At 31.6% G+C, this 17,834-nt stretch overlaps 1 protein-coding gene across 1 annotated transcript in view; it reads right to left on the reverse strand.

Annotated features, from left to right (window-relative positions):
- Positions 1-13,849: 13,849 nt before the first annotated feature.
- Positions 13,850-17,834, reverse strand: part of LOC134722928 (lipoxygenase homology domain-containing protein 1-like) — an 86,720-nt gene continuing 82,735 nt past the window's right edge. Inside the window, exons 66-68 of the mRNA XM_063586565.1 lie at positions 15,838-15,992; positions 14,849-15,006; positions 13,850-14,138 (exon numbers count right to left, since the gene is read on the reverse strand). Of these exons, the coding sequence (XP_063442635.1) occupies positions 13,907-14,138; positions 14,849-15,006; positions 15,838-15,992 (545 nt within the window). The 3' untranslated portion in view covers positions 13,850-13,906. The remainder of the gene's footprint in view (positions 14,139-14,848; positions 15,007-15,837; positions 15,993-17,834) is intronic.

Raw genomic sequence — 17,834 nt, forward strand, 5'->3', positions numbered from 1 at the left:
CAAAGCTTTTCAAATTTTAATATGGTGTTACAGACAACAAAATGAAGATCAAGTTCAATAATGACGATTTTAACTTTTACCGTTCAGGAGTTATGGTTCTTGAAAGATTGAAAAATGGAATTTCCAGTTGTGTCCGTGCATTTATGCATGAACTGTTCAACCAAAGCTTTCCAAATTTTAATATGTTGTTACTGATGACAAAATGGAGGTCAAGTTCAATAATGACGATTTTGACTTCTACCGTTCAGGAGTTATGGTTCTTGAAAGATTGAAAAATGGAATTTCCAGTCGTGTCCGTGCATTTACGCATGAACTATTCAACCAAAGCTTCCCAAATTTTAATATGTTGTTACTGATGACAAAATTGAGGTCAAGTTCAATAATGACGATTTTGACTTTTACTGTTCAGAAATAATGGTTCTTGAAAGATTGAAAAATGGCTTTTCCAGTTGTGTCCGTGCATTTTCTCATGAACCATTCAACCTAAGCTTTTCAAATTTTAATATGTTGATACTGATGACAAAATGGAGGTCAAATTTGATATTGATGATTTTCACTTTCACCGTTCATGGTTCTTGTGATATTGGCAGGATACAAATAAATGTAAATAAATCCGGTTTGCTGTCGTTGTGACAGCCTCTTGTTGATTATAGGCCCAGTTTTCAAGTTGGTCCAAATTGGGGTCCAAAATTAAACTTTTTTTTTGTTTGATTTCAACAAAAATTGAATATATGGGGTTCTTCAATATGCTGAATCTAACCATGTATTTAGATTTTTAAAATTTGGGCCTGGTTATCAAATTGGTCCACATTGAGGTCTTAAGAGTCTAAATTGAACATTTTATGATTTCATCAAAAAATAAATTCTTGGAGTTCTATGATATGTTGAATCAAACCATGTATTTAGATTTTGGATATTGGACCATAATAGGTAAATGTCCAATTTAAAATTTTTAAGTTTAAGTTCTTAGACCACATTCATTCTGTGTCAGAATTCTATGTTGTGTTAACTATTTAATCACAATCCAAATTCAGAGCTGTATCAAGCTTAAATGTTGTGTCCATACCTGCCCCAACTGTTCAGGGTTTGACCTGTGCAGATGTATAAAGCTGCGCACTGCGGAACATCTGGTTATTACTGGAGGAAAACTGGCAATCTTAGTCAATTAAGATTAGAATCTAGCACACCTGCCATGTGCAGGGTAACAACCTTAGTGTTGACAGGCTAGTGATATAGTAGAAAAACTACATTTACCCCGACCTGAGGTAGTTGTAATTTGTAATTCTTATGTATTGTGATATTATATTTTTATGCCCAACCTACGATAGTAGAGGGGCATTTTGTTTTTTGGTCTGTGGTTCGTCCATCCGTTCATCCGTCCGTAGTTTTTGATGAAGCTGAAGTCCAATCAACTTGAAACTTAGTACACTTGTTGCTTATGATATTATCTTTCTAATTTTAATGCCAAATTTGAGATTTTACTCCAATTTCACGGTTCACTAAACATTGAAAATGAAAGTGGGAGTTTCAGGTTAAGGTTTTTGGTCAAGGTAGTTATTGATGAAATTGAAGTCCAATCAACTTGAAAAACTTAGTACACATGTTGCCTATAGTATAATCTGTCTTGTTTTAATGCCAAATTAGATATTTACCCAATTTTACGGTCCATTGAACATGGAAAATGATAGTGCAAGTGGGGCATCCGTGTACTTTGGACACATTCTTGTTTTTGCATGTAATGCAAAGTAATTTGTAATGCACATTTTCTGCTTTACAATAACATGTAATGTAATGATTACTTTAGTTAAAAATCAATGTAATGCCTCCATTACTGTACATTACTTTTCATTACAAATAGGTAAAATACATAAAATTGAAGAATATAGTAAAATAAAGTTAAAATATAAACAAAAGAAAGTATTGAATAAAATTATTCAATATTGTCACAGTTAATTACTGTATTGAATAATTATAGATACTTTCCCCTTGAAACTTTACTTCAAGGATCCATGCATAAAACTAAATCCCCTAGGTCAACTTAACTTTTATCCAGCAAATGAAAAAAAGTGAGCTGTTGTTAGTAAGAATTTAATTCTTAATTTGAATTTTCTTGTCATTGTTGAATGAGATTGTGCAAGGACAACATTAAAAATAATATATTGGATATACTGGAATTTGGACCAATTTGATTTACCACCAGACACTTATAGAACATTTAAGGCTTAATGAAGATAGTGTCCAGCCTTGATATCCAAAAGTTTGAAATTTGCATCAAACTTTAAAACACTCATTAAGGTAAGAAATATTAAACTTATCAAGTCTTGAACTTGGTTTCTGATTTTTGTATAAAATGATATTGGGAATATTTTAGTGTTTGATAGTCCATAAAAAATATTTTCAAAAAAATATTAAACAAAACTATAAAGATGAATAGAAAAAATATTAAGATGAAATTTTCATAATTCTATACATCCCTTACATGTATTTTAATGAAAGATTGTATATGTCTATCAACATTATTACACAAAACTGTGGTTTGGATCATGACTTTGTTGTTATTTCACCTAGAGTGGGGGGCTTATATTCGCCGGGAACACAATTTCGCTGTTTTATTATGTTGAGGTGTAAAAACTTAAAAGGATGGCTGAAATGGAAGAAATATGCAGATAAATTATAATTTTATAACAAATATGATTATTTTTTAACTTAAACAAAATTACGGCACTTATTGCAAAGGGCCGAAAAACGGACAACGATTCTCAGCCAATTTCCTGAATAAAAAACAGGACTTTCAAAGAATTTTCCTTTGTAAATTTTTGACTGATGTGCCTAAATTTCTGTTTTTTACACCTATGAAATGTCTGCTGTTCATCTATAATGAAATTTATTTGATAAATATTATATAAAGTTACAGTTATTTGGTTTTAAATGGATGTGTAAAAACAGCGAATATGTGTCCCCCATTGACAAAACATCAGGAGATTTCAAACATCCTTTAGTCTAACTTTACAGATAGTTCTTTTCAAACAAACATGTTTTCAAGCTTAGGAATGTTTTGCATTTGAAGTTATCTTCATATAGAAACATCAGTATACTTCAAAAACATATAGCCCTGACCATAAACTGTAGAAAACATGGAAAGATATGGCGAAAATGAGCACCTCACTCTTAATTAATATCAAAATGCTTTTATTGCAATAGAATCTTCTCAACTTATGTTTGTCTTCACAGAGCCAATAGGCATTTAATAAGATTATCCTTTAATGACACACTTATTGTATCCCTTTGAAATCACTTTATGCTATCAAGTATTTAGCCATTCCCTCCACATCAGCTATTGTAGAAAGGCTTTTTAGTATTGGCGGAAAGGTGTACAGACCTGATCTCTGTTCTCTTAATGACAGCATGCTGTCAAACACTTATGATAAAGTGCAATGGACATGTTAATTAACCAGTATTTGATGTCACTAACAGTGCATATATCATATGTAAATATACCCCGTTCAATTTCTTATAAAAATCAGTTTTTGAAATGTTTAAGGAATGACTGTAATATTTTTTCTGTCTATGAAGAAATAACATAAAAAATTTGGTGCACACTGAATAACGTGCATAGCGGGTTATTTAACAGTGTGTACCACATTTTTAGCTCACCTGGCATAGCCATCACTTGGCGTCCGTAGTCGTCCGTCGTCGTCGTCTGTCATCGTAAACTATTTCAAGAATCTTCTCCTCTGAAACTACTAGGCCAAATACTTCCAAACTTTAACTGAATGTTCCTTAGGGTATCTAATTTATAAATTGTATCTGAAGTTTTGATCTATCAACAAACATGGTCGCCATTGCTTAAAATGGAACATAGGGGTAAAATGCAGTTTTTGGCTTATAACTCAAAAACCAAAGCATTTAGAGCAAATCTGACATGTTTAATTGTTCATTAGGTCAAGATCTATCTGCCCCGAAATTTTCAGATGAATCGGACAACCCATTGTTGGGTTGCTGCCCCTGAATTGGTAATTTTAAGGAAATTTTGCTGTTTTTGGTTATTATCTTGAATATTATTATAGATGGAGATAAACTGTAAACAGCAATAATGTTCAGCAAAGAAAGATTTACAAATAAGTCAACATGACCGAAATGGTCAGTTGACCCATTTAGGAGTAATTGCCCTTTATAGTCAATTTTTAACCATTTTTCGTAAATCTTAGTTATGTTTTACAAAAATCTTCTCCTCTGAAACTACTGGGCCAAGTTAATTATAGATAGATATTATTGTAAGCACCTAGAATGTTCAGTAAATTAAGATGTACAAACACATCACCATCATCTAAACACAATTTTGTCATGAATCAATCTGCGTCCTTTGTTTAATATTCACATAGACCAAGGTGAGCGACACAGGCTTTAGTTGGATATTATCTTGAATATTATTATGGATAGAGATAAACTGTAAACAGCAAAAATGTTCAGCAAAGTAATGGTCAGTTGACCTCTTTAGGAGTTATTGCCCTTTATAGTCAATTTTTAACCATTTTTCGTAAATCTTAGTTAACTTTTACAATAATCTTCTCCTCTGAAACTACTGGGCCAAATTTTACCAAACATAGCCAGAATCATTATAAGGCTATCTAGTTTAAAATTTGTGTTTTGTGACCGAGCAAACCAACCAAGATGGCCGCTACGGCTAAAAATAGAACATAGGGGTAAAATGCAGTTTTTGGCTTATAACTCAAAAACCAAAGCATTTAGAGCAAATCTGACAAAGGGTTAAAATTGTTTATCTAGTCAAGATTTATCTGCCCTGAAATTTTTAGATGAATCGGACAACTCTTTGTTAGGTTTCTGCCCCTAAATTGGTAATTTTAAGGAAATTTTGCTGTTTTGGCTTATTATCTTGAATATTATTATAGATAGAGATAAACTGTAAACAGCAATAATGTACAGCAATTTAAGACTCAAAAATAAGTCATTATGACCAAAATGGTCAAGTGACCCCCTAAGCAGTTATTGTCCTTTATGATCAATTTTTAACAATTTTCATAAAATTTGTAAATTTTTACTATCATTTTCCACTGAAACTACACGGACAAGTTCATTATAGATAGAGATACTTGTAAGCAGCAAGAATGTTCAGTAAAGTAAGATGTACAAACACATCACAATCACCTAAGCACAATTTTGTCATGAACTGTCTGCTTCCTTTGTTTAATTCACATATACGAAGGTGAGCGACTCAGGCTCTTTAGAGCCTCTAGTTGGTTAATATCTTGAATATTATTATAGATATAGATAAACTGTTAATAGCAAAAATGTTAAGCAAAGTAAGATCTACGAATAAGTCATTTTGACCAAAACTGTCAATTGACCCCTTAAGGAGTTATTGCCCTTTAAAGACCTTTTTCATAATTTGTTCATCATGTTGACTTACTTTTAAAAATCTTCTCCCTTGAAACTGCTGTATCAATTTCAGCCAAACTTAGGCTAAATGAGTTTCAGAGTATCTAGTATACATTTTATATTTTATTTCCTTGTATGTCAAGAAACATAGCTCCTATGGCTGAAATAGAACAAAGGAGAAAATTATTAATTTCTTTTGCTTTTGAAGAAAATAGGACGATTCAAAGAACATTTAAATAAATTAAAAAGCCAAAATAATCATTGATGAGAGATATGACCAAAAAAATTAAGGTGAGTGATTCAGGCTCTTGAGAGCCTCTTGTTTTATGTTATTTCGAATAGACAGAAAAAATATTACAGTCATTTCTTATAATTTAAATCTAAATTCCATTTTAAAATGTAGAAAACCATGAAAAAACGTTGATGACGTCACGGTCACATTACTGAATTATGTCTATGGGCTCAACATAATAACGTCAGCCAATCAGAAGACGCATTACATCCAAAATTAAATTATTAGTTTTTATATTGAAAAAAGTAATGTGTAATGTAATGCATTACACAGGCAAGTAATTGTAATGCATTACATGTGAGAAAAAAGGAGAATGTGTCCCCATGAACATAGATGATGCCCCAGCTAGCATACAACATAACAAAGGGACATAACTCAAGAACGATAAAAGCTAACCAAATTTGTACTCAATCTAAGTTTTGTGGTAATAAGTATTGTGTGTAGGTTTCATAATGTTTGGTTGGGGCAAACTTAAGTTACAGAACAAAAACTAAAAGTTAGCAATTTTTCAATTTATAAAGGGACATTACTCCATCATGGTTAGTGACACTACCCATATTCACTACCTTGACCTCATTTTACAGTTTTTTGCTCCATATTTAAGTTTTTGTGTTTTGGTCTGCTTTTCTTGAACAACAGTGTAAGCAATAGGTCAACTATATTTGTTGTATGGAAGGATTATAAGGTGTATATGTCTGTCTGGCAGTTAGCATGTTTTCATGGTTCTTCAAGAAAATAGGACGATTCAAAGAACATTTAAATAAATTAAAAAGCCAAAATAATCATTGATGAGAGATATGACCAAAAAAATTAAGGTGAGTGATTCAGGCTCTTGAGAGCCTCTTGTTTTATGTTATTTCGAATAGACAGAAAAAATATTACAGTCATTTCTTATAATTTAAATCTAAATTCCATTTTAAAATGTAGAAAACCATGAAAAAACGTTGATGACGTCACGGTCACATTACTGAATTATGTCTATGGGCTCAACATAATAACGTCAGCCAATCAGAAGACGCATTACATCCAAAATTAAATTATTAGTTTTTATATTGAAAAAAGTAATGTGTAATGTAATGCATTACACAGGCAAGTAATTGTAATGCATTACATGTGAGAAAAAAGGAGAATGTGTCCCCATGAACATAGATGATGCCCCAGCTAGCATACAACATAACAAAGGGACATAACTCAAGAACGATAAAAACTAACCAAATTTGTACTCAATCTAAGTTTTGTGGTAATAAGTATTGTGTGTAGGTTTCATAATGTTTGGTTGGGGCAAACTTAAGTTACAGAACAAAAACTAAAAGTTAGCAATTTTTCAATTTATAAAGGGACATTACTCCATCATGGTTAGTGACACTACCCATATTCACTACCTTGACCTCATTTTACAGTTTTTTGCTCCATATTTAAGTTTTTGTGTTTTGGTCTGCTTTTCTTGAACAACAGTGTAAGCAATAGGTCAACTATATTTGTTGTATGGAAGGATTATAAGGTGTATATGTCTGTCTGGCAGTTAGCATGTTTTCATGGTTCTTCCGTCAATGTTAAGTTTTCATGGTTAAGTTTGTATCTTAGATTCTATGAGGGGGAGGACTGGGGTAAAGAAGACAGGGAGAAAGGGGGTAGGAGAAATGAGATGAAGGCTGTGAGAAAGGAGAAAAAGTTGGAGAAAAAATAAAATATGAAAAAATAAAAAATCTCTTTTTTCCGGTAAATTAAAAAAAAAAAAAAAAGGAGAAGAGGGAAGGGAGAAGGGTACCCCCTGTCCTTCCCCTCTTCTATAAGCAATGGTTCAACTATATTTAATGCATAGATTGATTGTAAGGTGTACATGTATATTATCGTTTTGTTTATCTGACCTTGACCCCATTTTCTTTGATTATGTTTAGTTAATTTGAGATTTGTAGTAAAGCTTTATATGTAAGGCTATCAACATATTAAAAGTCAATGGTTAGGAAAGAAGGTGAGACATTTCAGGGTGTACACTCTTGTTACAGAAAAACCAAACAAATCTACCTCAAAGTTTTGGACAGAAGCTTTCTTACAATGTAGACCATATCCAGAGCAATACTTTGTTAATCTATTTTTTCTTTATTTACTGTATTTACTACACAGGCACTTGTCTAAGAATTTTTTTCCCCATATACCTTAATATAACAAGGTATATAGGTAACTTTTTTTCTGAGACAAGTGCCTGTGATTTACTTTTAATGGACATAGTTTTAGTTTGTTTTTGTCCAGTTTGCGAGTTTTGTTGCAGAAAGCTTGACAGAGAAAGTGATCTGGCTGCGGCAGTAGTGTAAGCTAACTTCTTAAAAGCTTTATATTTTGGAAAGTGGAAGACCTGGATGCTCCATTTTTTTTTATAAAGATGCCTTATGTTACGAAGATTCCATCTGTCACATGTACATTGTTCTTGTCCTCATTTCATGGTTCAGCGACTGCTTGAAAAAAAAAGTTGATTGTTTGTAATGTTAATTTCTCTCTTGTCTGTAGTAAAAAGATAACTATATTTGGTATGTGTGTACCTTGAAAGGTCCTCATGCCCATTAGTTTTCACACGACCTCATTTCATGGATCAGTGAGCAAGGTTATGTTTTGGTGGTCAAGTCCATATCTTAGATACTACATTTATAAGTAAAAGGTCAAGTATATTTGGTATAATGTGTACATGTCCAACTGACAGGTGAAATATAACCTTGACCTTATTTTCATGGTTCAGTAGTTATACGGAAGTTTTGTGTTTTGATCTGTTTTTCTTATTCTGTATGCAATGGTCTACTTAATTGGTGTATGGAATGATTGTAAGATGTACATGTCTAACTGGCAAATGTCATCTGACCTTGACCTTATTTTCATGGTTCGGTGGTCAATGTTAAGTTCTTATTCTGTGTGCAATGGGTTCATGTATGCAATGGTCTACTTAATTGGTGTATGGAATGATTGTAAGATGTACATGTCTAACTGGCAAATGTCATCTGACCTTGACCTTATTTTCATGGTTCGGTGGTCAAAGTTAAGTTTTTGAGTTTTTGTCTTTTTTATTCTCACCCTCCACCTTAACCAAATGTTGAGACACTTATACATAATTCTTATTATAGTATGATACAGATCAATTTACAAATTGGTTGGCATCATTTTTACTGTTCATTAGTTATACTCCTTTATAAACAAAAAACTTTTTGAATTTTTTGTTTCCATTTTCTTACTTTAGTCTGCCTCAACCAACTATTATGAAACTTATACACTATCCATATTACCATAAACCTCAGGTCAAGTTCAAATCTAGGTAGCGTCACTTTTACTCTTCTTCAATTATGTCCTTGTATGATATGAAAGCAGGGCCATTGGACATATTCCCTAGGAGGGGGCAGGAGGATTTTGAAAACAAATAACTCGGCCTTGATAATCACAAAAATAAATGTTTTTTTCTTCAGTAGTTTGAAAACAAATGACCTGATTTCCAATGTATTGAAAATAAATAACTCATCAGGTCTAATCTAAAGTATGAGATGGCACCAGATTCTTCATAAATTCATCTTTTTCCCCCAACAAAAATCAGGAAACACTTCCCAATTTTTTAAATATTATAAGTTTAAATATTATTTAAATATACTTGAAATGCCTGAAAATTGGTTTTATTTAACTTGAGGTATATTGTCTCAGGAAACCATACCTCACTTTTATTTTAACAGGGCAATAACTACATTGCGGCAAATGCCTCATGTAGGAAATTTCAAAACCAAACGCTTGTCTCCATATCAAATTGTGTTCATGGCGAGTGCCTTGCAAGAAGCAAGTTCTGTTTTCCCTCAGACGTAGCCCTGATTTTTCGGGATCAATGTTTCTTATTTATTTGTCTTTTGTTCATGGATTTTCTGATTGTATTCTGTTTGTGTTGCATTCCTTTTGTAATCTACTAATTTTGTTCTGAACTTGATCATGAGTTAAAAAACAACAGCCACAGACTTAACTATTTTTGCTTAATCACACACATTGGTCTTTTAATGGTGTCCCTAGAAACTTAAGTCTTACACTGAATTTATACATTTTGATATTTAGTGTATTGGATCCTTGTAAGGTGTTCATGTATTTCTCATTTGGTTTATATGACCTTGACCTAATTTTCTTGGATCATGTTAAGTTTAAGTATAAGTTGTAGTAAAACTTTCTATTTAGGACTAACATCATAACATCAATGTTTAGTTAAAAAGGCGAGACATTTCAGCGTGTGCACTCCTTTTTGTTTTGTAGTTAACATTAGTTATTTTTTTTGGAGTTCCCATTAAGATACAGTCTCAGGTTAAAGTTTGTCACATAAAAGTATTTTACTGAACGGAATATAATAAAGCAAAGTGATATATTTCTATCTTTATTACCCAATTATAAATTCACAGTACAAATTTTGTGGTATTATGCTCGTTTCTTTCTAACAAACTAACACACCAATGACTTTGTGAAATATTTATATTTTAACAAGTGTGTAGATGAAACTTACAAATATAAAAACCTACTTCTATCCTAGAAAACAAGCAAACTGATATGATGCATGAAAAATGGGATCAAAATCTAAAGTGCATTTTTTTTTTAATTCATAATACAACAAGATTGAAGTCGATAACAAAGATTCAAAACACCCAAAAAAACAAAACAACTTACAATTTCAAGTTTTCCACAAAATCTTGTAGATATAAATTAATAATGGATTTATATTAAAGGTATGAATCAATTTCAAAAGGGACACACTGTTGTCAATAGACACACCAAGAATTTGTTATCCATCAGTAAAGACACATATTTCATCATTGAATTCAATAAGGAATAATATAATCTTTCTTTGATAAGTTTTAAAATAAATGTATACTGTTTCCTCATCGTTTAAATAACTAGTTAATAGTTAAAAAAAATGACATTTAACTCATTTTTTTTTTTAACTTAAAGCAGATATGGCTATATAAAAGATATAACCCACATGTAAAATACTCTATGGAAAATATGAAAATAATGATATATGGTTTAACAATAATTTACATAAAGGCATTTGAACAATGTAAAATTCAACATATATGGGACATTGTAATGCCTTTAGCAAATGCAATTAAAAATCCAATACCACTAAAAAAGTGAAAAATTCAAGGGGCAACAAACAGCTTTATTTTTCATTAACTTCAAAGGAAAAAAACAAGTAAGAAGACAAAAATAATCACTTATTAACTATTTTCCTGGCTTTGGTACAGACACATTATGTATTTTATAAGGTTTAAACATATTTGAAATAAACCACCTTGTGTTTGTTATTGAATTGTATAAGAAGGGAAAGGCACACTTTGGGGCTTATTTGTTTTTTTAATTAATTTTTAAAAATGAAGAGTATGATAATGATGGGAAATGGCACTGAAATGTTTAAATATTTGCATAAAATAAAATCCTTTTTTGCAGTGTATTTCAGATGACAAAAATCACCAATTTTGACATAAAGGCATATATACACATGAATAAATAACTATGAAAATCATGGAATTTATAAAGAATGTTTAAGTACATAAATATGACAAAAATAACTTATATCACAGACAATCAAATATCACAGCCGAACATGAATAAAACATATACGTGTATAAAATTCGCAACAATAATCACATAATTGTAAATAGGATAAACATGTATTTCATAAATAAACTGCATTTCCAACTTTTGGGTTTGTGTCTTATAAAGCTATTAAATTTACCTATCACACACTGGTTGAAAACAAAATGGGTAAAATGTATAAATTGGCACCTGCAAAATTAATATTGGCACAAAATTTTCTATCTTTGCAATGCAGAAACAATGAATAGACCACTTTCAAGTTCATCCGTCACCGGAAAAAAATCGTCAATTATACACGTCTTTATGACGTCATTTACCAGATAAAGGGGGTCGCCTGTATCCCTGCACTATTAACATTCATTAAGCGTCTTAGGGATCATCAATTCAGTTTGCTGAATAATTGGTACAATATAGAATTATAGTTTTCCAACCACTCGCTTAACATTGGAATGGAATTGACGACGCCCCTAAACGCACAACTGACATTCACTTAAACCAGAGTTTTTGACGGAAATGCATCGAACTCGAAAGTTGTCTATTGAATTCATGTCTCTAGATCTTGCATATGATTTAAAGCACTTTACCTTTATATCTTATATCTGCTCCTTAGAGATCATCAAACAGGGACCACTTTTTATGATACATATTTTGTAATAATACATGGAATTCTATGATAAAATGCATTGTTTTACTATTTAAAAAAAATATCATGTGTATCTAACTTAGGCCGTGTTCACACCAATCGCCGTGTAGAGTAAACATGTTTACAATTAGTTTAGTGTAGTGTACACTGGTTTCACATTACATTTGTTCACATCTATACACATTGTTTAGCTACCTGTACATAAGATTTGTTCCCACTTGTAAACTATATGTCATTTAAATGTTCATTACGTAGAACTGAATTCAAATTTTTGGACAATTTTTCTAGCGGTAAGGGAACAACCATTTGACTTCAAAAGGGGGGTGGGGTGGGAATGGAAATATTCCGATCCCCAATTTGATAAAAAAAAATGGTCATACAGATGATAAAAAAAAATATATTCTGAATCAAGAGTTTCCCAATACATTATAGTGTTAAATATTGAAAAAAAAAAGTATTTGATCACCAGCATCGAAAAAAAAAAGGAATAAAAACGTACGCGCGAAAAACATATCTGACTCACATAAAAAAAATAACCCTCCCCCTTTTTTTAAGTTAAGTGGTTGCTACTTTATGAAAGCCATTTTTATAATTTGCAGTAGTTTGAATATACTAGAGATGTTTCGATTACGCATTAGAAAACGTTAGCTGCAGCAGGGTGCTTACAGCCGGAATAAAGGATTGAGATATTAGGGATCACTACATTTTTATCTTTTCTGTTCGTTTCAAATGGTATTTCTTCTTCAAGGAGTATTTGGTAAAGAAATAGAGTAACACTTTTTTCAATTTATTTTAAGTGTTATTAAACGGATCTGAGATACTAGACAAACATATCATTTACCTCACACTTTTTTAGTCATGCAATTATGCGTGAATCGTTTTTTGAGTAAAGACCAGTGACGAATATTTCTGTGTACGTCAAGTCGATTCGGGAAGACCTTTTCAAATGAATTAGGCAGCAACTATTTACTTCATTTTTTGTGGAGGGGGAGGGGGCGTGAGCTAGTGATTTTTTTCAGAACAAATTTTGGTGACAAGTCGAATCCAATTTTAGCATTATATATAGTGGCAGCTGAGGGTGAAACAAACCAACTTTTTTTCAGGGCCAAAAACTGGAAACATTTTTTGTTTCCAAAACAAAATCCATAGTTCACCACCCCTACCCCCTTGCCTTTATGTTTTATACTCAACTATAATAGCCCTCCCCCCCCCGAAAATCAATTGCTTGCTGCCTTATGGGTTCGGCAATGATGTTGCTGTGAGTCTTGATCAGGGGTTAATAAAGTACGTTATTTTTTTTTAACCAAAAAAAAATCTGTAAAATTTAGACAACAATTTCTGTAAAGAACTATACTAATAATTATCAAAAATATCAATTTTACTCAAAAATAGTTTCCTCCTTAAATATATACACGGTAAAACTAATGTCCTAAATGTCAGTTTTGTGTACACTTAACCTACGCAAGGCCTACATTGACTATCGACTGTGTGTAGATAAAACATGATTTAAACTACATGTAAACATTGAGTTTTATCAATGGGAACGCAATTGTGTTTAGTTTACGTGTGAGTTACACTAACACAACACCGAATTTAGGTCAATGTGAACACGGCCTTAAAGAACATACAAACTTACAAGGTTGTTTAAACTCGTTTATCTATTTACATATCTATAAAGTATAAGAAAATCTTATAACAAGCAATATTTTGAGGTCGTTTTCATATAATAAATACCATATCATAAAAGCACTACAGTTTCAATTCACAATATACTTGCTTTACGTATCTGTGCTATTCTAGGACTATTGGCAAGGACAATACATTTGCTGTAGATACATATATAACTAACAGAACAACCTTTTAGTTACAATAGGTTGACATCTTAGTAAATATTTTTCCTATATTTGGTCCTGCACATAATGTTGAGTGAATATTTGTAATTTTTCAAACATTTGAATTATTTAGTCTAAAATATTTCAAGATTCCACTTTGTCAATTTCATCACTGGTCTTGTCTTCAGTATTGTCAGGTGACTTGTTATCATCTCTATCTTCAGTGTGTTTATTTGATTGATCATTTTGAGTATTGAGTTCTTCAGTGTTAGCACCATCTGTTTCATCAGCATTATTATTTTGATCTTCTTTCTCTACACGATCCATATACAACTCTAGTTCTGCTACACCAAGATCATTATCATCTCTTAGCCAGCTGAAAGGACAAAGTATATTCTTAAATATTTTTAATTTTCATGGATGAAATATTAATTCAAATAATAAATGATCAAAGAAAATCTAGCTGAACTTCTGGTTGCTCCTCAAAGCTCATAATTTGACAAACAAATGAGACATTAAAAGAGACTAAAAACAAGAATGTGTACCAAGTACACGAATACGCTATCGGCACTATCATTTTCTCTGTTCAGTGTACCGTGAAAACGGGATAAAATCTCTTAATTTGACATTAAATTAGAAATATCATATCATAGGCAACATGTTTACCAAGTTTCAATTTGTTTGGACTTCAACTTCATCAAAAACTACCTTGACCAAAAAACTTTAACCTAAAGCAGGACAGACAGACAAATGAAGGAACGCACAGACCAGAAAACATAGTGCTCATAAATGGGGCATTAAAATGTATATAATACACTGGTTTAGTTATAAGCAAGAAAATGTAGCCACTTAATACCAGGATTGCCAGCCCCACTATACAAATGATTCTTTTTTTTTTTAAACATGACTGCTTAGAACAAGCATTTTGGTCTTTCTGATTTTAAGTTATAGGGACTTAAACATATGTCTGGCGTTCAAAAGTTGAAGCCTTTTGAAAATTCTTTGATAAGTGTTTTTCTTATACAACCACAAATATATTATAGTGATATATTATAAGAATAAGTTAACATAACAATTAAAACAAACCTTCCACAAGGAAATATGTATTTAGTTGTATCTGTAACAGATTCTTTCACAGAAACCTTCTCCAGGAACCATGCTGAACTTGGGCTATGTCCATGGTGTCCAACAATTAAGGCTTCCAATCTACCCAAGTCTACAGCTTCAATGATGAAGGTGTCAGTCTGAAATTCAACAAACAGAAATCAATTTGGAATTAGATACAGTTTACGCTTTTGTTGTTTGAATGTAGTTGTAAATATTTTTAAAATAAAACAAGAATGTGTCCCCAGTACACGGATGCCTCATCCGCACTATCATTTTCTATGTTTTCTAATTTAGCATTAAATTTAGAAAGATTATATCATACAAAGGAACATGTATACTAAGTTTCAAGTTGATTGGACTTCAACTTCCATCAAAAACTACCTTGACCAAAAACTTTAACCTGAAGCGGGACCGACCTGATGGACGGACGAAATGGACAAACTAATGAATAGACCAGAAAACTTAATGACCATAAATGGGACCAAAAAATCATAATACTCAATAAATTAAAAATCAATTCAATAATAGATCAAAGAGATTTTAGAACTTTACATGCCCACATAATTATTCCACGTATGGTACTGTGTAGGTAAGTATGTTAAAAATGGGGCTAGACTTATTAATTATAAAGCCAGAGATTTTTATATCACTAAAATGATCTCACTCACTTATGCATATTATAATTGCTGCTTCACATTTTTGAAATACTAAGGCTTTTCTATCTCAGGAATAGATTACCTTCGCTGTATTTGGCAAAACTTTTAGGAATTTTGGTCCTCAATGCCCTTCAACTTCGTACTTTATTTTGACTTTTTAACTTTTTTGGATTCGAGCGCCACTGATGAGTCTTTTGTAGACGAAGCGTGTGTCTGGCGTAAATACAAAATTTAATCCTGGTATCTATGATGAGTTTATTTATTAACAACCACTCACCAATCAATCATAAGACCATACTGTAAATTTCTTACCTGACCTCTCTGGAATTTGGATCTTTTCTCTTTATTATGAATCAGATACCGTTTACCGCTATCACCTAGTGTACCAAACAGGTTAACATGTATAACTTCACTGGTTTCTGCTCCTTCTTCATCCCCTGTCTCTACTTCTATCACATACTGGTTTACTACAATACACCAAAAGATCAAATTATTATGAACCATAACATCTTTTTCTTATTATATTTTTGCTGAATTTTGGAATATTTGAGACAACATCTCTTTTTTTTCTTGGCCTTCTATCTAAAAAAAAAGGCGCTTTTCTAGCAAATTAAAAAAATCTACAATGTGAATATGTGACACCATGAGTCATAAAAGTTAGCTTATGGTGATGGTAAAGGTGCCTTGTTATTGCTTTTATCCATGTCATGGACTGGGGTGGATAGTTGGCTCATTGGGAATAATACCACATCTTATTTTTATAAATAAATTATAAAATAAAAGTAAAAGTATGTGGGTTTATTACAAATAAGTTACTTCAGGCAAGCATTACACATCAATTTTGGACTTCGAAATATGATCTATTTTAGGTAGCACAGCATAATAACAAAACATGCATGCAAACAAGAAACAGAAATGTAAACAATACTTAATTCAACACATATATATTATCTAGCACATGCTACAGAACTAATAAAAACTTTGCATGCAAAAACTTATTTACATGAAAAAATTAAAAAACTGAGACCAAATAAAAAAACCTCTCGAGGAGATTATGAAAAAGCTTACATAAACCATTCCCAATATAGAGGGTATCAAATAACAAATAATCAACCACCACTTCTTTGTAGCATAAAGGGAAATAAGTGGTATGACTCATTGGGGTCACATCATGATTCAGGATTGGCGAATTTTTTGTAAGCATGAAAACGAGAAAACAAAATCAAATCAGGAGGGACACTCGAAATTACAAACAATATCATTACAATGATAAGCAGGATACAGGAATCAGACAAAACAATAAGAAAAATCAAGAATCAGACCTTCCCAATGAGACCCCCTAATAACTTTTAAAAGTTTAATGCAGATGAAGAAAATTTATATATTCAATAAAGAAATCTCTACTTGTGCAAGTTTCTGGACTTTTTTGGAGCAGTATAATTATCAAAATTGTTATTTCTTTTTAATACACTTTCAACACAGATGAGAAGACAATTTTTAGTTACATAGTTGATCTAATATATCCCTGATTTAATTCTTAGAAGATACTAACATCCAGCACCACAAATTTTAATCGTTATTAATAAGTGAAATGTGATATTACTTCAAACAAAAATCATGTGTATACTACACACTGATGTCCAGTTTTAAATTTTTTGAAATACTGACGTTAACAAAAAGGTTGATCAACAGAACAGACTGTAAAATACCCATAATATATTATGTTATGAACTAAACACACAACTTAATTAACATTTGTACTGAACAACTTGGTCTTGTATAAAAGACTGTCATGGTCAAATTAATTGATAACATAATGTGTTCTGTGTCTACTGTTCAGTTGCAAATAATTCATACATATATTCACGACATATAAAAATTCAACTAATATTAAACAAGTAGCTGTCAGAGCGACAGCAAACCAGATTTATTAACATTTATTTGTGTCCTGGCATTTTTCAATATCATAAGGACCATAGCTGATGAACAATGAAAGTGAAAATTGTCAATATCAAATTTGACCTCCATTTTGTCATCAGTTACAAAATATAAAAATTTGAAAAGCTCTGGTTGAATGGATCATGAGTAAATGCAACAACATGACTTGAAACACAATTTTTCCATCTTTCAGGAACCATAACTCCTGAACAGAAAAAGTGAAAATCACCATTATTGAACTTGACCTCAATTTTGTCATCAGTAACAACATATTAAAATTTTATAAGCTGTGGTTGAACAGTTCATGAGTAAATGCATGGACAGGACTGGAAACACCATTTTTCAATCTTTCAAGAACCATAACTCCTGAA

The sequence above is a fragment of the Mytilus trossulus genome, chromosome 1, assembly GCF_036588685.1.
Source record: "Mytilus trossulus isolate FHL-02 chromosome 1, PNRI_Mtr1.1.1.hap1, whole genome shotgun sequence".
NCBI classification, from domain to species: domain Eukaryota; kingdom Metazoa; phylum Mollusca; class Bivalvia; order Mytilida; family Mytilidae; genus Mytilus; species Mytilus trossulus.